The sequence below is a fragment of the Lagenorhynchus albirostris genome, chromosome 5 (genome assembly GCF_949774975.1).
Source record: "Lagenorhynchus albirostris chromosome 5, mLagAlb1.1, whole genome shotgun sequence".
NCBI classification, from domain to species: Eukaryota; Metazoa; Chordata; class Mammalia; order Artiodactyla; family Delphinidae; genus Lagenorhynchus; species Lagenorhynchus albirostris.
In genome coordinates, this window is record NC_083099.1 from 96,969,186 (window position 1) to 96,992,725 (window position 23,540).

Genomic DNA, 23,540 nt, shown 5'->3' on the forward strand with positions numbered 1-23,540 from the left:
TATCCCAAATACTGTATCATATACTACTCTAACCATAACTATGATATAATAGTATATAATACAGTATTGAGGATACTGCAGTTTCACAAAAATGTATATAGAAGAAATTTTCAGCTGTTACTTCGTATGATTAGATATATGTCTGACCTCCTCATTTTATACCTTCTGTCGGTTAACCACTGTTTCATAACTTTCTTTGTCTCTCTGTGTTGCATTCAGAAATGTCTTTCAGTTCACTTATTCTTCTTTCAGCTTAGTCTAATTTGTTTTTCAAACTGTCTATTGAGTTTTTAAAATCCTTGCTTTATGTAGGAGTCTTTGATCTGACTTTTCAGCACTATTTATATTTATATTATATCCCTTTGTGGTATTTAAAACTAAAGCCTAGGTCCCAAGGGATCACTAGATATACTATGTACACATAGATTACTGAATCACCTCTCTGGATTCTTCTAACCTATCTTTTTGGATACCTTGGGGCTTTCTTTATTTTCTTACAAACCAGCTATGCATTAAAAACATTAAAAATATTTATTTAGCATTTTAGGCATTCTGTAGCAGTAAGGTTACTAAGGATATTTCTTGTATAGTAATAATAGAAGTGGAAGTTTCTGTTCAAATTTAGTGAGAGAAAATTTAATATGGAAGAAGACAAAGTCTTGTACAAAATTCCTTAAGACTAAAGGTTTTTGTTAGTTTCAACATGACTCAGCAGTATGATGGGGAAAAAAGCTGAGTACTGCGGGGAAAAAAACTAGTAAAAACAAGTGTACTTTCAGGCTGCATGATAGAAATTAGAATCTACTATAAGGAAGGTGATAGTTGTACCATATTTTAATTGTACCATATTTTAATTGATCAGACCTCACTTATGTGTACCACACTCTAAGGAAGACATTAAGAGCTTGAGAAGTCTCTAGAGGAAAGGAACTAGTGAAAAATCAGGGAAGATGACAGCTGCCTATACTTATTTGAAGGGCTGTCTGGGGACTACACTTTTTATACGCATTCCAGTTTGCAGAACTGAGATCAGTGGGAATTTACAGGGAAATATATTTGGGTTTTATTAAGAACTTTACAACCATGAGAGAGCTTTTTTGGAAATGTAATGGCCTGCCTTTGAAAGTCTTTCCAAGACTTTCTCATCAGAGCCATTTAAACTGAGGATGAATAGATATTTTGGGGAGATACTGTAGCGAGAATTCAGGCATCAGAAAGGATGGTGGAATTTTCGAGGTTCTTTCCAGTTGTGAAGTTTTGAAGGTCTGTGGTTATTTGATCCATCAGGGAAGAAAGATGATACAGTGGAAAAAGCCCGGTATTCTCTTCCTGACTCTGCCATTGGCTTGCTGTTAGCCCTTAGGCCATTCTTCCATCTCAATCCCTGTTTTTCTTGTGTATTAAAATGGAGGAACTTGGATTAGATGAGCACAAGTGTATCTTGCATGCAGCAGTTATTAGTGTTGGGTTCTAGTAGTGATATTCTGTTTTCCTCATTCCTTCTACATTTGTTAATTGGGATTCTTCGGTAAGGAACTATTGCCACTTCTCTCTTGTTTATTTATTAAATTATTTATTTATATCAGTACAGACTCATGGATATTTCTTTTATTCTTTGGATTATAATCCACTATTTATTTTGTGGCTCAAATTGTTCCAGCTTTGGCTTGTGGAAGACCTGGATTTAGATGTTACAGAGTACAAAAAGTTTGTTGGTGTGGTTTCAGATTCCACATAGAAACTAACCTTTAAAACACTTCCACTCATTGAGTTTGGCACAGTATCAGAAAAGATTATCCATGACTATCTGAAAAGGCTATTAATGTATTCCTTCCTTACCCAATACATATCTGTGTGGCTGGATTTTCTTCATGTACTTCAACTAAAACAACATATTGAATGCAGAAGCAGATATGAGAATCTAGCCATCTTCTATTAAGCCAGACTTTAAAGAATCTGTAAAAATATAAACATTACTCTTCTCACTAATTTTTTTATTTTGCAAAACATATGTTATTCATTTGTACACGTAATGAGTTTCTTATTTTGAAATGAATTAATATATATATTTAAAATTTCTCTTTTAATTTTTTGTTTGGTGTGTATCTATAGATATAACCCACAAAAGCCAAACTTCTTTGGGTTCCTTAATGAATTTTAAAAGTTTAAAGGGGTCCTAACACCAAAAAGTTTGAGAAACACCCTTCTAGACTATTTTTAGATGATAATTTCAACTCTTTTTCTTCTTTAAAAATTTTTTCCTTTTATTTATTTACTAACAAAATTTTCTATCCTTCCCTGAACCAGTCATTGTGTATTCAAAGGAATGTACAAATACACAGTAATTTTAATATTAGCCTATGTCTTAAAGTCCACCAGTTAGTTTCAAAGTCAAATATTATATAAATAATCGTCATCAGAAGTTGCCTTTGGCACAGTGTCTGGCATATCATGGGTGATCAGTAAATATTTGTTGACTGAATGAGTGAACATTTATTGTTCTTTCTCTAAAAATCCAGATTAGCAATGAAATTGAGAATGTGATAGAAGAATCCACAAAACCAGCAGTGGAGCAGGTTGCAGAATTCAGTATCCACCTTTTGGGGGAACAATACAATGAAGAACTACAGGATCCCTACAGCTTTCACCACCAGCGCCTTGTAGAAGAGTTTATTTCAGAGGTGGGTGATTTTCTTGTATGTTTTTATTCTTTTATTTCTTTTTGTATACAAGATAGTTTGCTGGGGTTGTAAATTTCCCATATTAACAACACTGGTTAAAGGTAGATTTCGGATTTAAGCTTTCCATCTATTTGATTCAGGGAGTGGTGATTTAGCCATTTCTTTAGAAGGCTCTGTGAAAAGTTCACCGAAAGATGAACTATTTCATTGAAACAAAATTTTGTATGCGTTTGCCATCTGCTACCAAATAAATGCTATTTCCAACTTTGGCTGCACAGCCAAGGAAGAATGTGTTCTATGGCATGGTTTTAACTTGACCATATTTGGAGAAATGAGTATCTTTGAGAAACTGTATTTAGTGTGTTGTTTTTCTTGAGGGAACATTACCTTTAATTTTTAAAATTTTATATTTGTTCTTTTTTTAAGTTGAAAAATTTTTAACAGTTAATAATAGGTAGTATGAGGCACCAAGTTCAAAGGACAAAAGGATATCCAGTGAAAAGTAAATTTTCCTGTTATCTCTGTTCCTTGGTTGGAAGTATTTTTAAAAAGGGGTTTCTTTAAAGAATTGTGCATTAGACCATCCCACAACCTTACTTTCTGGAAGAATTCTATATAGGGGCTTGAACTCAAGATTCTTTCAGTCAAAAATGACCCATTCTTGGCCCCCTTCTTGTGTGCCTTTGCTCTTGTATAGACTGTAAGTCACTGAGTGCCCATCTCCTCTCTCTGTCCAGTGAGAGGGCACATCATTCCTTCCTGTTTATTTCTTTTCCATCGCTCTCGATGGAATTCTCTTTGGCTAAGTTTTTCAATTCCATTACCTTGGACTAATTTCCTTCTCTTTACACTGTTTAGACAAGAAACAAAAATGTGCATCTCTCAGCCAAGCAGCATTATTGCAGCCATCAGACACAGAGAATGTAGGCCAGACGATTAATTTCCTAGCTGTGTGGCCAAGTTGTGAGGCTGTATGGTGTGTGGAAGAAATGTCAGCCAGGCCAGTGGCCACCTGGCATCAGATAGTGTCTTGGATCAGCTGTTTGGTTCTCTCTGCCCTTGGATTAAGGAACCTTTAATAAGCCTCAGTGTTTGGGTATACAGTCGTGCTGAATGACTGCATATTTAGAGAAAGTCTAATAAGCACTCTGAAAAAACATTTCCAGCAGGGACTTTATGAGGTAAAGGTAGCTATTGGCTTGAGGTGATTTGAGGGTGATGAAGGATCCGTTCCTTCTCTGGCCTTTTTCTATATCCCCGTCCTTTTACCTGGAATAAAATGTTTACGAATAGCCACTTCTTTGTATGGAACTGCAGGGTCAGGGTCATGTCTCTGAAAGGTCCTGTCTCCATGTTTACTGCAAACTGAAGGAGGCCCTCAAGCTCTCTCCCTTCAGGACACAGTCACAGGAATTGTTCCTTCAATATTATTTCTTAGGTAATATTGCAAGACACAGGGAAAAAGAAAGCCTGCTTGGGAGGATTGAGGTTCGGGAGCCGTTACATTTTTTTTTATTATTTTTTTTATCTTTTATGAGGAGAAGAGTAAGATAAACTTGGGACATCACCAAGAATGACATCAGAGAGGGAAAGGTCATTGTGATAGGCTTGGGAGTGTGGATACCTGACAACAGACACGGAATCAACGCAGTGTCCTCACATAGTGCTTTGTGTTCTGCAGCCTGCTGTATGTCCGTTTGCTAACAGCAGCCGTGTGGGTAATCATCTCCATTTTATAGATGAAACCCAGGAGGGCAAGTAACTTGTTCATGGTCATTTCATTTCAGCTTCTAGGAGTAGAAGGGAAAATCAGGTCTCCTCCTTCCTTTGAAAGTGTTCCTTCCTTTATATCAATACAGAGTCCCCTTCATTTTAATTCAGGTGAGAAGTTGTGGTGAGCCTCACAGTTTTCCTAGTCCTGGTCCCAATTTTAAAACCATATTTATCAGGGGAAAGAGGATGAGGCATGTATTTCAGTAGAAAGATTGGGGATTGAACAAATTTGGATTCAGTCACTTACCAAATGCATGATCTGGACAAATTAGTTGACATCTCAGAGTCTCAGTTTTCTCAACCATATAATGGGAAAGACATGTATCTCTTGGTATTGTTGAAAGGATTAGAAGTAATGTTATATCAAAGCACCAGGTACATAGCAGTCACTCCGTAAATTGTACCTGTTACTAATCTTGATGTTAATAAAGTGGCATGACTTTATTACAGCTGGGTACCTGTACATAGCTAACTGGATATGATTAATTAGAATACATATATGTATTTGAATCAAGAGATGGCAAAACCCCAGATGAGTTGGGTTTATTATTAATAATAACATGCACTTGTACAGCATTTTGCAATTAATGGAGTACTTTCAGCTACATTCATTTTAACCTTACAAAAACTAATGTGGTTGGTGGGCAGGGCAGCATTAATCATATGAAAGAAGACTTGCGCCTGGCCACTCTGCCAGTAAAAACAGCTGGCACTAACCCTCAGTCTTTGGATTCCTAGTCCTGCAGATTCTATCCCCAGCCTCATCCTCCGAGAATTAATAGTACTTCTCAGTTTTCTTTCAGAGGATGAAACAAGGCAATTATTATAGCTAAAAAGTTTCACATGTTTGGATTCTTTATCTGCAAGGCGTATCTTTGGTGAACCAAGATTTTAAGAAAATCCCATTCTCCTGATTATGTGTGGACTTGGTTTTAAAAGCAGATGCCCAGAGATGTCACTAACAACTTCTCTTGTTCTAGTGTCGGCCCCCTAGTGACTCATCTGGTGAGACTGTCACCTTCTGAAATGTTGTGGATAAAATGTTTGATTTTGTTAAATATGTGTTTATGCGTAACTGATTTTTTTAGGTATTTGGTCCAATCTAGCATTTCCCCCCACTCTAGTCACTAAGCTTATATTGATTTATGTGGCTTGATTTTAAAAACTCAGTGATAAAACTGGTTCCTGCAGTTGTGATGCTCATAAATTGATCTTTTGACCAGTTACTGCTTTATAACCTCCTTCGTGACAAGCAGTCAACAAGGCCTAAGCCCAGGTCTGCAGATTTCTTTCTTAAGTTAGCTGTGTTCACAGTCCCTTGTGTTGTAGGAGTAGGAAACAGATGCCACCAGACATTTCACACTTAGAGGAAATGAGCACCTGACTGTGTGTTAGCGTGTGTGCTGTGGCCAGATTTCTTTCTTTTTTAACATCTTTATTGGAGTATAATTGCTTTACAATAGTGTGTTAGTTTCTGCTTTATAACAAAGTGAATCAGCTATACATATATCCCCATATCTCTTCCCTCTTGCGTCTCCCTCCCACCCTCCCTGTCCCACCCCTCCAGGTGGTCACAAAGCACCAAGCTGATCTTCCTGCGCTATGCGGCTGCTTCCCACTAGCTATCGATTTTACGTTTGGTAGTGTATATATGTCCATGTGTGGCCAGACTTCTAATCCATATAATTACATTAAAAAATGTTATTACAGTTTCTTTGAAACCAGTCCTTTTTTCACATTTCATCACATAAGGGAAAAAACAGTGCTTTGCCAATAAAAGTGTGTTTTTTATAATTTGGAAAAAATTAATATTAAAGCACATCAAAACCTTAAAAATCAAAATGAAAAAGGAAAATGTGGCAGTGATGTAAAAACTATTTTCTAACATTGTAACAATTATAATTTTCTTAACTTTCTGATCCACATATATCCATATGTGTGTACAAGCTTCTAATGGCTGTAAACAGGGCACTTTATATTCGACTCTTAAAAGCATTTTTTCTATGTACTTTTTTTACACTTCTACATAGCTATAAAGTTTATTTTTATTTTTAACAGGTGGAAAATGCATTTACTGGGCTACTGGGCTACAAGGACATTCATGTACTTGACTTTAGGTAAATAGACTTTAAAAATGCACATGTTTTGTGGAACTCTTTATTTCAAATGGAATATCGTTTTGTGTTTATTATGTATACTCTAACAATGATTCAAAATGATGTGAATACTGTAATTCAATACTATTTTGTTAAATTCATATTCCTTTTTAAAAAATTTATTTTTTAAAATTTTATTGGGGTATAGTTGATTTATAATGTGTTAGTTTCAGGTGTACCACAAAGTGAATCAGTTATACATATATCCACTCTTTTTTAGATTCTTTTCCCATATAGGCCATTACAGAGTATTGAGTAGAGTTCCCTGTGCTATACAGTAGGTCCTTATTAGTCATCTGTTTTATATATAGTAGTGTGTATATGTCAATCCTATAAATTCATGTTCCTAATGCTGGTTTTTCAGATGAAGAAACTGAGTCAGAAAAAGGCAAAATAATATATTCAAGGAGATATATTAAATTGTAGTTGGGCCAGGGTAAGAACTTAGGAATTCATGTCCCCAGCTTGCTGCTGACAAGTCACACTGCTTTTATTTGGCACTGAAGGGAGCCTGAAGTCAGATTAGATGTGACCTCAGCGTGCTCCTAATGCTCGTCAGTGCTACACTAAGGTGACTTTGACGTCTCCGTGTATGACCGCTCTGGAAGGGATGTGTTCATCAACATAACAGTTCTGGGTAAATCAGACACCTCTTTTTTTTTTTTTTGCGATACGCGGGCCTCTCACTGTTGTGGCCTCTCCCGTTGCGGAGCACAGGCTCCGGATGCGCAGGCTCAGCGGCCATGGCTCATGGGCCCAGCCGCTCCGCGGCATGTGGGATCTTCCTGGACCGGAGCACGAACCCGTGTCCCCTGCATCGGCAGGCGGACTCTCAACCACTGCACCACCAGGGAAGCCCCAGACACCTCTTTTTAAGACATTTCTTCCCTACTTACAACCTGCAGCATAATACTTGTGAACATTTACTGAGTGAATACTTCTGGCCTCTTCACATTCCTGAGCTCACTTAATCGTCAACTCTTTCAGCAAAAATATCATTATTAATACTTATTTTGCAGAGGAGCAAACAGGTTTAAAAGGAGGAAGTATTAGCCCAAGGTCAGAGAGTTTTTAAGTTAGAGCATAAGAGGGATTTTGAAACAAAGTGGCTGACTTTATAGCTCTCGCTCTTAACCTCTGTGCTCGACTGAGTCCTCTGAAGGTTTGGAGCATGTGGGTGGTAGCTGTGGCCCACCTGTTGGATGCAGGGGAGCATGAGCATAATTAACAGTGTATGCATCTTTGGCATAGTCTTGTCACAACTTCTGGGTTTTCCAGAAATAACAGCAAGCACTTACGAGCACAGTGTGCCAGTATTTATATTAATTCATTTAATCCCAACAGCCATGCTGTGAAAGACTTATTGTTATCCTCCTTTTTTTCTGACAAGGAAACCAGAGCACAGGGAATTTAAGTGTTTTATCTAAGGACACTCGGCTAATTATTGGTGCAGGGGCGAGGGCAAGCATGGTAAATTGACCCTCCACCTACTTTCACACCATGACCTGTCTCCCAGTTCAGCCTTAGCCCTTTGCACAGGATACTTGCCTCCAGCTGTGACTAAAGCTGAGAGCCTGAGAAGGTGAGGCTTTTGAAGTCCTCTCTCAGTTGGCAGCACTTGAAAGGCAACTTGGCCTTTGGGATCCACTTGTCTAGGTTTAAATCCTGCCTTTGGCACTGCTGGCTGGATGGTTTTGGATAAATTAACAAGCCTTAACTTCTCCTTTGTATAAAAAAGATAATTTATACAATTTATATTAATCCTGCTTTATTAAAAAATACTTTTAAGTGCTTTGGGTAAATTATTTAGTTGTTTTGTTTCTCAGTTTCTTTACCTGTAATATGGGGATGTTCATGGTCCTTAATAAGTTTTCATGAGGATTAAATGAATTAATTTTTGTAAAATGCATAGCACATGGGAAGTTCTACTACATTAAATAAATAAATATTAAATAAATAAATATTAAAGGCTATGCAATATCCTATAAGTTAATCAGTCCTGACCTTTCCCAACCCCTTAGAACCTTACTATATACCATCTGATTTTCTTTTATTCATTTTAATACCACATAACACATTGTATCCCCCCAAAAGTATTCCCAATTTTGTTAGTGCCAACAGCTGGAGTCTGCTGATCTACTGAAAAAAAGTTTATTTATAAAGAGATAACCATATATTAATTGTTTAAAAGTATTTTTAACAAGTTTGAAGACAGTAAAGACTATTGATTTTAAAATAGAATATTTTCTCCACCTTTGCTATCTTCCTTCAGTGTACAGGAATTTGTCATTATCTAGTATATACAAGCATTTTCATTTAAAGAAATATTTCAGAGGAAATACATTAAGAACTTGTAGTTTGATGAATTATATGACAATTATAACGCTCTTAAACTCTGCTTAACACTTTCCATTTTTGTTTTCAGATCCCCTAAGGAAAATGGCAGGTAGAGTAACTTTTGGCACTTTATATACTGTCCACCTAATGAGGAGGTAGTTCAGAAAATATGGTAGCCCAAGGTCCAAGGGAGTGTGGCTTAATTTCTTTATTACTTCCAGTATCACTGTTCATCTCCTTACAGATGAGTTGGCCAACATTTTTTTGTTAAGAGTCAGATAGTAAATATTTCAAACCTTTTCACACTATACAGCCTCTGTCGCATCTACTCACCTCTGTCACTATCAGATGAAAGTAGATGTAAGCAATATATTGAAAATGAATGAGCGTGGCTGTGTTCTGATAAAACTTATTCATGGACCCTGAAATGTCAATTTCATGTGATCTTCACGTCACAAAATATTGTTATTTTGATTTTTTTCAACCATTTAAAATATAAAATCCATTAACTCATGGACAGTGGGCTGGATTTAGCTCACAGGCTGTAGTTTACAGACTTCTGTCATAGGCTGCTGACTGACAAGTACTTTTATTTTTTAATCTATTTTTATTTAGTTTTAAATCAAAAAAATTTTTTTGAGGTATAGTTGATTTACAATATTTTTTTTTTCTTTTTGGCGGTACGTGGGCCTCTCACTGTTGTGGCCTCTCCCGTTGCGGAGCACAGGCTCAGGATGCGCAGGCTCAGCGGCCATGGCTCACGGGCCTAGCCGCTCCGTGGCATTTGGGATCTTCCCAGACTGGGGCACGAACCCGTTTCCCCTGCATCAGCAGGCAGACTCTCAATCACTGCAGCACCAGGGAAGTCCTGATTTACAATTTTATATAAGTTTCAGGTGTACAACATAGTGATTCACAATTTTTAAAGGTTATACTCCATTTATAGTTATTGTAAAATATTGGCTATATTCCCTGTGCTGTACAATATAGCCTACGACAAATACTTTAAAATATTGAGTTATACTTAATTTAAAATTGGAATAAAAACTGGCATTAATGAAAACACTTTCAAGTATACTATTGTCATTGAATAATATAATCAAATGTCATTTTAAGTGGTAAATGAAAGGGAGAAAGCTGATCTCTATCATAGTTCATTTGCGAAAACAGCTGCTCTCTGGAACTTCTTAGAAGCATAATATAAAAACATAGTCAATTCCCCTTGTGAAGGTTGCTTGTCATTTTATCTTTGAACTCAACTTTATTTAAAATTTACTTTCTCTTGAAAGATTGATAACCATAATATAGAAAACATGAAGCAAATTCATAAGCTAAGTACAGAGATGTTTAGAGATACGGTAATATTTCTTCATTGTAATATCTTTTTAAAATATTTTTATTTTTTTATTGAAGTATAGTTGATTTACAGTATTATATTAGTTTCAGGTGTGGAACATAGTGACTCAGTATTTTTATATATTATATTCCATTTAAAGTTATTATGAAATATTAGCTATATTCCCTGTGCTGTACGATATATCCTTGTAGCTTATTTATTTTATACATAGTAGTTTGTATTTCTTAATCCTCTACCCCTATCTTGCCCCTCCTCCCTTTCCTCGTCCCACTGGTAACTACTAGTTTGTTCTCTATATCTGTGAGTCAGTTTCTGTTTTGTTGTATTCATTCGATTATTTTATTTTTCAGATTCCACATATAAATGATAACATAGAGTATTTATCTTTCTCTGTCTGACTTATTTCACTAAATGTAATACACTCCAGGTCAATCCATGTCATTATGCCTTCATTTATATAAGATATAAATATAATATCTTATATTTGAAAAGGGCTTTCTGACTTCCTCATTTTCATTTATATTATTTTAGCAAATATTCACTAAGTGTCTGCTAATTGGGCAAACCTTGTGCCTGCAAAAATGAATAACTGTTGGTCTCCATCATGTAGGAACACAGTCTAATTAAAAGTGCTTTCAGAGATATGTCAAAGTACGGGTTCTTTTGTTTTTTCATTTTATTTTCTTATATCCCTGTATAGTGATAGTGATATCACTATAGTGATAGTGAAAATTTTTTTCGCTATTTTCAGATAGTGAAAATGAGAATATTCATTCTCCTTTTGGAGGGGAGGCAATTTTGCCTTAGAGAGGCAAACTGATTTGACGTAGCTTACGTGACTAGAGGGTATCAGATATTTTGCCCAAAGTAATCAGGATTTGGGTTTCTGTACTCTTAGTATATGCAGACTACTCTGTGTGTTTATATTATAGATATATGTGTTGATGGTCAATATTCAACCAAAAGATTGTTTAATTGCTGCCCTCTTGGGGAGATTAGAATGTTAAAACAACCCGAATTCTGATGTTAATCCTGTGATCAAAGAATGGTTTCAGTTGCTGAGTGCTAAGTTCTCTATCGGGACACAGACAACAATTCAATATGAAACCATTAGATTTTATGATAGAATTGTTAACCTAAGTACAGTTTCTAAAATTGTTCAGTATTGTCAGATATTAACCAGTTGGTGGAGTTTATTCATAACTTTCTGGTATACTTTTATTTTGAGCTGTGTGTGAATGAATGTGTGGCACAGAAATAGTCTATTTATATAATATGTAACACCCCTCTCTCTCTCCATAAGCATTTATATACACATGAAATTTTCTATTTGCTTTGTACCTCTTTCAAGATGCACACATTATTTTAAGTTATTAGGACCCATTTGAAGTGAATAAACAAAATATCTGCCTGGTACACACACTTCAAAAATTCAGCTCCAGGCCTTGTAAGTATGCACCTTCTTCCTAATAGAAGTATGAGAGAAGAAGGGATGTCTGAGTTTCTCTGAAATATCTTTAGTTTGATCAGTTGTCACGAGATGTGGTATCATTATTTTTTCTATTTAAAACCTGCACACATCAAACAGCCAATCAGGGCATTAGAGGTGAGGAATAAGGGTAAATTTCACCTCCACATGATTGATGTCTCTGGAAATAGCAGTCAGACAGAGAAACTTTCCTCTACATAGCAGTCGTTTCAGTTTAGAAGATGAAAGATGATGCTATGGTGATGGTTGGTTAACTTGGAGTTGCTGAGTGCAGAGAGCCAGCATAGCTTTCTTCAGTCAGATAACGTTTTGTCACCAGTGTGCATTCTGCGTCTTATGTACTTTCTTTTTCTCTTGGCTTTTATTCTGTTCCTCATCTTGAGATGTCTCTGTATTCCATTTACCATGCCAGAACTAAGTCTGTTCTGGGTCATGCTGAAGTTCTCTGATCTGAGAATAAATGGTTTTCTGATACGTCAAGCATTACTTTGAGTTCTCTTTCCAGGACAAAAACTTGGTAATAAATTGCAGTATCTCTGTGAGGCATTTTATCTTCTTTAAAGAATTTATCCTTACTAGACAAAGTAGATGATATTAGAAGTGTTATTTTTAGAAGTCCAAAGGAAACATTAGGAGACAAATTATATTTTGCCAGTAAAGAGTAAGGCTAGTGATCAACCCAGACTGCCTGATTTGCTCAGCTTTCTTGATCCAGGAACATTTCTCTTGGTCTTCTCCCTATGCTATTTAAAAGTCATGCAAAGCACATGGTAGGCTCTCAGTAAAGGCTTGACTCTCCTTGTCTGATTTGCTTTGTAGCTCAAGTGCTAACTGGCACAACCTTTTCTTCTTCTCCATTTTTTCCCTTATCACTGCTTCCTTAGAGCCTTAGAGTCTTAGAGCCATATTAACATGTTAATAGGTTGGGCATAGATCCCTAGGAGAAGCTCACCTTTCTGGAGATGTAGGCATGGTCCATCCCACAGAGCTTGGAAAGAGCATGCACATCCTCACAGAGTTGGGTTCTGGCTGTGAAGCAGTGTCCCTAAAATCATTACCCAGAAGACACAAATGTATGAGGATAATATGCATGCTCTTTAGGGTGAAAAATTACTCCTTCATATTTAGAGACTTAAAAACCCTTCAGATTAAGTCAGGAGTATCACATACTGTCATTTAAGTGGCACAAATTCAATGGTCTTATCTGCCTGCATTACTGAATAAAATTGACCGTTTGTTTTTTCATTATTTTCAAAAGTATTTAGTGAACTGCTGTGAGCCAGATATTGTGTCCTAAATGCTTGGGACACATGTGGTGTGGTAAGTTGTGACCAGTAAGTGTCCCTCATACTATTTTATTTCACATTGGGGCCATCATTTGGTTATTTTAGCATGTTTTACTGGATTTATTTCTTTACAAAAGGAGATCAGGAATTACTCATGAATCAACATATTGCGATATGAAAAATTAAGGGTTTGAGGGAATTTACAGATGACAAGCAGATGTCTCGCCACTTAGTAGGGCATCCGGGTGTCAAAATGCTCAATTACCACTTTAAAGCTCCCTAAACCACCCTGTTGGAAGTGGTAGCTTATCAGATCTGGGAGGAAAACCTTACTGACCTTAGAGTGGGACAGGAACATCGTATCATGCCTGGCTGCTTCTGTGGCAGGTGAGGGGTAACACCTTCATGGCTTCCCCTGTAGGCCCTGGACAAGATCAGAACTGCCAGTGTTCCCAGGAAGGAGAGGTCTCTTGAGACCAATTTATGCTAACCAAACCACAAAATACAATGCCGATTGATCTATTTAAAGCAAGAAATATATCTGCCAACTGACTAATTATTGCATTGGCTTAGCTCATGCATTCTTTCCCCATAGGACAGTCTGTAGGGAATTATAATCAAAAGTTCCTTTTGCAAACTTGAGATCAGAGAAAGGAAGTTGGGTGATCCTAATGGCCAGTATCAAAGTCATGCTAGCCTGTTGCAGCTGTCTCCAGTCTAGGGATCTGTGTTACAAGGAAGCCACAATACACTGATCAGAAACTTTTCACTAATGGTAGCATAAATTGGTTGACTAACCCTTTTTCTAGACTCTATGAGACACTTCTCATTATCCTGACACTTTTTTTTGAGATATATGAATACCTTAATTAGGCTGCAGTTTTCTCTTTATATTCAGGCAGGTATAGATTTCTGTTAATTTGATAGGCACTTAATGCCAGGTACCAAGCCAAACGTTGGAGATAGAAACTCAAGGAGAGACTGCAAGGCAGTCACTATAAACAGAATCTTTTTACAAAACAACAAAGGCTATAATCAAGGAATATATAAGTGAGCTCAGAGGAGGAAGTGCTTAATTTATTTGAGTGCTTTGCTTTGGGCATCATTTTGCTCCTATAGAATGTCTGAAGGTGGCAGATTATTTCCATTGCACATCTGCCTTCAGTGGTTTATCTTTGGGAGGGTGGTATTCTCCTTTCCTCTGGAGGGATCTTGGTGTGTCTTGCTGGGTACTGCCTCTGATGGCTGTGTCTCATAGACTGGCTGGAAGCCAGAATGATGAGTAGAGCAAAGCCATTCTCATAATGACTTTTTTCTGGTAGTAGTTTAATTAAAGTTACTGAGAGTGTAGCAAAGTAGTTCAGAATACAGGTACTGGAGTCAGGCAGATCCGTGTTTGAATCTTGACTCTATCCCTTATATATGGTGAAATTTTAGGCAAGTCTTTTAACTTCTTTAAAGCTCGGTTTCTTAATAATAATCTGAAGGTAATAAAACCTTCATAAGGTTATTATGAATATTAAGTGAGATTAAAGCCTGTGAAATACCTGTCACATTGTAAGCACTTACAAAAATGTTAGTTTTTAGCTGTTAGATAAATCTGAGTGTCTAGAAGGAGTAATTCTGTTGGCTTAAAAATTTTATATTCTGATGTTTCTTCAAAATGACTATTTAAGAAAATATCAAATGACATATCATGTCCTACTAATTATTTTCACTTTATCCTTTATTCCAAGAAATCTTCTCTTTGCTTGTGGAAAGATAGTGAAAAGGCCCCATTCCCAGACAAAGTTATTTCTTAGCACTTGTCAAACTTTTATTCAGCACATTAAGGAGGGAACCAACAGAAAAATGAGAGCTAGTTTCTAGAGCATTTGAAAGAAGTATATATAGTTAATTGGGAAAGGATTGTTAAGTTAGACACAACATTGCTAAATGCCCTACTGGTTAGTAAAATCATAAACTTTGGATTTATCGTTCTATCAGGCCAAAAAACCCATCACATTTTAGTAGTTCTTTTTTACAATTCACTATTAAACTTTATAGGACTGTAAATTGTCTGTGCTATAAAACAAAAGTATGTCTCCTGAGAGACTTAGATAACTGTCATATTAGAAAATATTCTAGCATGATATTTTAAAAAAGTCATCAATTTGCTTTATCTCCAAATATTTCATATTTTCCTTTCACAGTAGGCAACTATGTTTTAGTTCATAGTAATTAAGCTTCTTCATTGCTTCACTCCCCATTGTGGAGTACATAATTCATCCACCAACAGTAATAAAGAGATATGAGAGGATTTCCCATTGTTGAGTAGAGTTAGAGGGTTTTGTTTTGTTTTGTTCTTTTAAATCAGGTAGGAAGAAGGCTAATAGGGAAAGAAGGAAGCAGGCTGATAGGGAAAAGGAGCAGTTGGCTTTGAAGGGGTGAGAACATGGGGGAAGAATACGCTCAGGTATTGTGCAGGGTTGACTCTGCGGCCTCCTTAGACCCCTTTCCATGTTCTTAGATCTATAACCCTCTGTTCTCTGGGAAGAAGGGGATGGCTAAAGGTTGCCCAGAGTCTTCAGAGAATGGTGATGGAATCCATGCTTTTTGAGACTCTCCCTCTAGGTCTAATGTTTGTTCTTGGTGGGTTCAAAGCTCCTTTCTTTGTGTTTCCTTGGTGGGACCTAATCTGTTTCTCTTTTCATCCATAGTGGCATAGATGTTCACTATGCAGTTACCTTCAATGGTGATGCCATCAGCAATACCACCTGGGACCTAATTAGCCTTCACTCCAACAAGGTGGAGAACCATGGTCTTGTGGAATTGGATGATAAGCCCACTGCTGTTTATACAATTAGTAACTTCAGAGATTATATTGCTGAGACACTGCACCAGAATGTTTTGCTGGGGACCTCCTCTTTGAATCTGGATCCTGACTCCCTTCAGCTTATTGATGGTAAGTTGGATAACCATTAAGTCTTTGTACAGTTTTAGTTTCTTTTCCAGTATATTCTGGGAAAACTAATTTCCAGAAATATTTATGGTTCTGGCACTCTCTAGACTGCATGAGACAGAAGCCATCCTGATGTGAATGGTGCTTTAGCCATGCAGATAATTTGGGTAGATCAATCAGGGGTTTCTGGTGGAAGAATGGCATGAGGATTAAGATATGCCATAGGCAAAATGAGGTTGTTTAGGAAACTAAATCCATAAACAACATAGTGAGGTCTTCCTTTTATGTGGAGCCTGTGGTGGAGCTACTTCCTAGAAGGTGTCCTAAAAAAGAGGTCAACAGTTCTCTCAGAATTTCCAAGCAAGTTTAACAAAAGCTTTAGGATATCCAGTACAAACTAATTCAGGTGCTTTGACCTTTCAGTAGATGTACATTTCAATTGCTCAGAATTTTATTCCTAAAATCCATTTCTGTTTGTTTTGCCAGCTTCAGAGTTCTGAATGGCTGCAGCTTTCTAGGTGACTCAATCATCTTAAAAGATATGTTCATCTTTGATCTCATGCTACTTGTTTTCCATAGAAGACAAGATAACTGAATACACAGTTGAAAAAGAATTTTGGAAAATACTTACATTTTCCAAAAATAGGGTCTTTGACTTCTGTTTGATCCCTTTATGCCAGTGAACAGGTGAAATAAGAGAGATTCTGCTTCTATTTTTGTGTATGCACCAGATCACCTTTCTGACAATCCTCTCTTTTTAGCTTTTATTGATTCCTTCTCTCCTCCAGGCAAAATTATTTTCTTTTTTGTCTGTGTTCACATACATTATATAAATGTCCCTCATATTGTTTTATAATATGTATTTATCTGTGACATAGGGAACAGTTCCACAAAAGAAACTTGACTTTATTAATGTTTATAGCCTCAATCTCATCAAAGTCCATGGTAACTATCAAGGATTCAGTAAATCTTATTGAATTAAATTATACAATCTACTCTGTTAACTTTATGGCTTAGTATTGGTATAGTGATAAACTCTCTGGTGTCTTACCCCATTTTTCAAAGGCACTTTCTGCCGAAAAGGAAATAGTTTTGCATAATTTTCTCCATTTTTAGCATCAACTAAATGAGTTGGAATTTCAGTTCAACTTTGTTACTAAAATGAAAAAAAAATCAGTTTTAAAGCAACTACTTCATAGGAATCTTGAAAAGAGTAAAAAATTGCTTGATAAAGGAAAGAAAATAATATAGGAGTGTCCTAAATGTAATGATGGGGAGAATATTTATTTTATGTTTGAGTCTTGTAATTTAAACAGATTGTGCTAATATAAGTACAATATTTGAATAAAGTATCAAGCATTTTCCTAGCGACTCCCCATCTGTTCTACCCAAATGTAAGCTATAAAAAGGAAAAACTTGGTTTTTAGTTGTCCCTGAACCTCAAGTACAATTGTGTCTCAACTAAAAATGTTCTTTAATGTTACTCTTTCTTTAGTGAGAGGAGTTTTACTTCCCCAAAGTGAAGACCAAGTTTGGAATACCCAAAGTTCAAGTCTTCAGGAAACCTTACCATCTATTCTGGTAAGTATGTTTCTGTGTTTTACTCCTAGAACCAGGCCCTCAAGCTTTTCTTCTTTGTACACTTACCTGCTTACTTTGGTATCATGACTTTCCCAAGCTGTTCCTATTACACATATTCTCTTATATCATCCTTGGGACATTATTCATAGTTGTCAGCTCATGGGACCCAAGTATTGGTTCAGATAATTTAAGCCTTCTACAGTTGGTTAAATGAAGTCCACATATTTGGCATTGCCAAAGTCCACACATGGTAGAAAGCTTATTTATGGTTCATACTTGCTTGGTGATAATTAAGCTGTAAGTGCCCACTGAGTTGTTCTCTAAAAGTTACCCAGAAATAGTTTTTATAGCCAAGATTATAAATTTGGTGTACATAGATACAGAGTATACATTTTTGTTCCAAGGATTGTATTGAAGAAAAAGTTTAGACTCCAAAGCATATTGAACAGTGTGTGTATGGAAAGGAGAGAAGGCAGAGTAGAAATATTGGCTAGTTGACAGGGATGGTATATCAGGCCTGCATTTTTTTTTTTCATATTTAAGTCCATTTATTTCTAATGTTATTTATCCTTACATGTGTGCTTTTTTTAATTGCACTTTGAAGTTGTAGAATTTTTTTTTAATTGGCATATAGTTGCTTTACAATGTTGTGTTAGTTTAGCCACCCGTATACATATATCCTCTCTTCCTTGGATTTCCTTCCCATTTAGGTCACCACAGAGCAGTGAGTAGAGTTTCCTGTGCTTTACAGTCTGTTCTCATTAGTTATCTATTTTATACATAGTAGTGTATATATGTCAACCCCAATCCATCCCACCCCCACCTTCCAATCAGGCCTCCTTTTAACCTGGGCAGAAAGCATTCCCATTTGCACAGAAACAGCATGGAATGAACTTTCCTTTTTGTTCTTACCACTTAACTCCCCTGGACACTCTTCTGCCCCCTTCAAATCTCCACTTGCCATGTCATCTACAGGGAGGCATCCAGTAGAAAAGAAAGTGGCTTCCTCAAGTGCAGGTAAAACAACAACCACAACACCTGTAGAGACTAAGCTGTCTACAACACGACTATACGATCTTTTATTATCACACAGTCACAGAATGGAGACTCCCTTCTTCTTCATTCCCTGCTCCTTCTACCCTCTTGAGACTTCTTTTCTGTCTCATATGGCAAAGAAGAAGTTAATGTTAATTAATTTCAGATACTTGTTTCCTGGCTTTAATCCAGCAATTGAAATTTAGAAAGTCTGCCCCAAATTGGCTTAACCAATATATACAGCCATTACTTCTGCTCAGGTATAGAGCAACTCAGTTATGAAATGTGGAGTCACTGGAAATACTCTTTTTCACCAAGTTCCATGTTGGAGAAAAAAGGTTAGAGGGGGATTGACATCAGAGATTACATTCATTTGGTGTTTGTTTATTCATTCACTTATTAATTCAAGTATATTTATTTTGTGCTTTTCATGTGCCAAGTGCCGGGGAAACTAAGATGAATAAGGTGTGGCCTTGCCTACAAGAAGTTTCCAGTCTGGTGGTTGTAGACAGACTTCTGCACAAATAAAGTAGTGCTGTCATAGGATTTCGTCCAAGGTGCGGTGGCAGGGAGTGGTGATCCACTGCGAACATGGCACATTCCGCTCCTTCTAATCCCATTCTACTCAGGGCTTCTGTAACCACAGATCTGTGATGATATCTTAGAACGATGTAAAGACAGAAATTTCTGCATAAGCCAGGGGTTGCAAACTGGAGACCAGCTGACTGGATCCAGCTATAGGCATGTGCTTTGGGGCCAATTTTTTTTTTTTTAATTTTTATAAATTTATTTATTTATTTTTGGCTGCGTTGGGTCTTCGTTGCTGCGCAAAGGCTTTCTCTAGTTGCAGTGAGCGGGGGCTACTCTTTGTGGCAGTGCGCGGGCTTCTCATTGAGGTGGCTTCTCTTGTTGCGGAGCACGGGCTCTAGGCACGTGGGCTTCAGTAGTTGTGGCTCATGGGCTCAGTAGTTGTGGCTCATGGGCTTCAGTAGTTGCGGTGCATGGGCTCTAAAGCAGAGGCTCAGTAGTTGTGGCGCATGGGCTTAGTTGCTCCACGGCATGTGGGATCTTCCCGGACCAGGGCCCGAACCCGTGTCCCCTGCATTGGCAGGCAGATTCTTAACCACTGCGCCACCAGGGAAGCCCCCAAATTTTTTAAAAAGCCAATATTTAAAAGTAAGGAGATTTTTGCATAAAAATGCAGATTTCCAACTTCTTTTGAAAACCGGAAGATCTGATATCATTAGGTTTACATTTCCCATTGCAGAAAGTGGCTAGAGCTTGGCTGAAAGAAGCTACCCCTTTAATTATTGGCAAACACTGACTACCTGGACTCATTTGTTCATTTATGTTGCCTCTTCTGTGGTTCTATTTGCATTTAAGCCAACTCCTTAGTTTTTCAATTTGAGGAGACATTGCAATGTTAATGGGTGATTAAAAAACATGAAAGAAAAGAATGATTAATTAGAGGTATCTGATTATTGCTTCTCCTCCTCCCCCTCCTCCCCTCCTCCTCCCCGTTCCCTCCTCCCCCTTCTCCCCCTCCTCCTTTTCCTCCCCTTCCTCCCCCTTCTCTCCCTTCTCCCCCTACTCCCACTCCTCTCTCTCTATTCTTTAATAGAAATGAGATTTTTTTTATCCGATTTTATTTTTAGAAATTATTTTAGACTTAAGAATGTTGGGATATTGAATTTGACACCTTTTGGCCTCCTGGTTTGGAAAATCACTTGTTGCACAGTATGCTTCCTATAGCACTTAGCAAACTTTTCAATTGGCCTTAGCAGAAGTGAAACTGGCCAATATAATATTGAACCTGTTAATATACTACATTGAACTAAAAGAAGAATTCATGAGTTGAATTTGTTACTATGGGAACATCTATTCATATAAAAATAAATAAAGTGCTATTCCTGGCATGTATGTGTTCATCTTTCAAAATATATGAGAGAGCTTCATTGCCCTGCCCTTTTTTTTTTTACTGGGTACTTGTTTGGAATAGATGGTCTTCCTTCTTTATTTAAAAAGTCAAGTTGTGGGCTTCCCTGGTGGCGCAGTGGTTGAGAGTCCGCCTGCTGATGCAGGGGATGTGGGTTCGTGCCCTGGTCTGGGAAGATCCCACATGCCGCGGAGTGGCTGGGCCCATGAGCCATGGCCGCTAAGCCTGCGCGTCTGGAGCCTGTGGGAGAGGCCACAGCAGTGAGAGGCCCGCGTACCACAAAAAAAAAAAAAGTCAAGTTGTTTACTTTCACATTTTACGTTGTTTACTTGTGGCTTAATTTTTATTAAAGATATTGTGTATTGTTTTAACTTTTATGAACTGAAAAGGAGTTTATAGGTATATTGAAATCATATATATTACTTGAGCATATCTTTTTCATTGAGGATTCAGCTGCTTTCCTAATGTGTGTCAGATCATAGGCTCTGTCTGATAAAACTCAGTTTCTTAAGTGTAGGTCGAAGAGCTTAGCCTTCTCTCTTAGAATTTCGAAAAAATGCACACTTAGAATTTACAAGGATGTAAATATGCCTTACTCAGCTGGAAGCACAGGTGGCTTTAACATATCTCTATATGTGGTTTTAGGTAATTCAGAGGAAAACAAGTGAATTCCCTGGTATGGTATGACACTCATCATCGTACCAACATTTTTGAGGGACAGAACTTAGTATTGAGTAAATGGCCTTCTTACTTTTCACTGAATACATATATAGTTTTAGATAATAGAAAAAAAATGAGAAAGAAAGAAACTTTTCCTCATATACAAACAGCCTCCATTTTCAACATAGATGTTTAAATATTAGAAAATGGTTTTTCCTCCTTTCTCTCCTTTGTGTTCACCTGGGTCTTTTAGATTTGTGCATATATGCTAACCTGAATGAGAATAGACTGCCAAGTCTGCTAGCTCCGGTTTCTCCTCTGGAAATCCTTTTGCCCTCTGTATGTATTCCTCAATGAACAGTCTGGTATAGTGAGTGAAGCACGGGGACCGAACTCTAGAAACTCAGAATCTGGTTCTGACTTTTTTTTCTCTATTTTTTGTGACTGTGGGCATTTCACTTCTATGAACCTCAGTTCCTTATTTTTAATAGGCAAGTTTGGACTAAATGATTCTTAAGAGTCTTTCTAGTTATAAAATTTGATAGTTTTGTTACATTCAAACATATGTGCATGCTCAGCCCCACTTCCTAACATAAGATTTTTATAAACCAAAGGATGGCCTTATAAAGCGCTGAGCCTTTGGCAACACAAAAGCTTCTATTTGTTTTACTTCTACATTCTGGAATTCAGTTGGTTGTCTTTTCATTTATCTGGAATTGAGCTGTTGCTCTCTCCATCTGGTCAATTCATTTTATTCCCCCTAGCTTTATTGAGATATAATTGACATCCAACACTGTATAAATTTAAGGTGTGTAATATGATGATTTGATACACATATATTGTGAAGTACTTATCACAATAGAGTTAGTTAACACCTCCGTAACTTCACATAATTACCTTTTCTTTTTTTTTTTGGTGGTAAGAACATTTAAGATTTACTCGTTAGACAAATTTCAAGTTTATAACACAGTACTGTTAACTATAGCCACCACGTTGTACATTAGCTACCCAGAACTCATTCAGCTTATAACTGCAAGTTTGTACTTTTTAACTTGACATCTCTCCATCTCCCCATCGCCAGACTCTGGAAAACACCATTCTACAGTTGTTTTTATGAGTTTGGCTTTCTCAGATTCTACATATAAGTGATATCATACAGTATTCTTCTGACTTATTTCACTTAGCATAATGCCCTCAAGGTCCATCCCTGTTGTCACAAATGGCAGGATTTCTTTCTCTTTCATGGCTGAATAATATTCCATTGTATATATGTAACACATCTTCTTTATCCATTCATCTGTCAGTGGACACTTAGGTTGTTTCCATATCTTAACTATTGTGACTAATGCTGCAGTGAACATGGGAATACTATAGATATCTCTTTGACACACTGATTTAATTTCCTTTAGCCATATACCCAGAAGTGGGTATTGCTGGATCACATGGTAGTTCTATTTTTAATTTTATGAGGAAAAAAATTTTTTCCACACACCATTGCCAGCACTTTTGTCTTTTTGACAATAGCCATTCTAACAGGTGTGAGGTGATATTTCACTGTGGTTTTGATTTGCATTTCCCTGATGATAGTGCTGTTGAATATCTTTTCATGTAGCTATTGGCCATTTGGATATTTTCTTTCTGTTTTTCTCAGACCTCCTATGGATACACCTTCTCCACACTTCTTGCTGCCTATTGTGGCAGAATTCTTAAGCTTGTATGCTTTTTTTTTTGCGGTATGCAGGCCTCTCATTGTTGTGGCCTCTCCCATTGCAGAGCACAGGCTCTGGACGCGCAGGCTCAGCGGCCATGGCTCACGGGCCCAGCCGCTCTGCGGCATGTGGGATCTTCATGGACGGGGGCACGAACCCGTGTCCCCTGCATCGGCAGGCGGACTCTCAACCATTGCACCACCAGGGAAGCCCTGTATGCCTTCTCTTGATCCTGCAGTGCACCAGGCTAAGTACTGAGAGCTTTCCTAAAGGAAGTGCAGAAGCTTAACTTTGTCGTCTCTCCTTGGCCTATGGATAGATTCAGGCTGGCTTTTTGGGCCTGCTCGCTAACTGTCTGCCAAAGTCCACTCTCCCTGCCATGGGGAGTGCACACGAGGAGCTGGCCGTGGGGTGGAGGAGGTGCCTGTGGGGGTGAGGTGCCCATGGGCCAGTTGAGGGGGATCCATGGGCAGGGTGTCTTGGCAGCTCGTGGTCAGACCTCCTGGTGGAGTCAGTCATGTAGTTAGTAGGATCTGCATCCCTGTGATATGTTCAGAGTCCTGGCCGCCGTTCTTTCAGCCACTTCCCATCCCCTGGTC

The 23,540-nt window shown here is 37.6% G+C and overlaps 1 protein-coding gene across 1 annotated transcript in view; it reads left to right on the top strand.

The window, feature by feature from the left end:
- IMPG2 (interphotoreceptor matrix proteoglycan 2) overlaps positions 1-23,540 on the top strand; it is a 68,955-nt gene that overhangs the window by 28,896 nt on the left and 16,519 nt on the right. Inside the window, exons 7-11 of the mRNA XM_060149371.1 lie at positions 2,520-2,681; positions 6,513-6,571; positions 9,036-9,056; positions 15,779-16,023; positions 17,516-17,601. Coding sequence (XP_060005354.1) covers positions 2,520-2,681; positions 6,513-6,571; positions 9,036-9,056; positions 15,779-16,023; positions 17,516-17,601 — 573 coding nt within the window. The remainder of the gene's footprint in view (positions 1-2,519; positions 2,682-6,512; positions 6,572-9,035; positions 9,057-15,778; positions 16,024-17,515; positions 17,602-23,540) is intronic.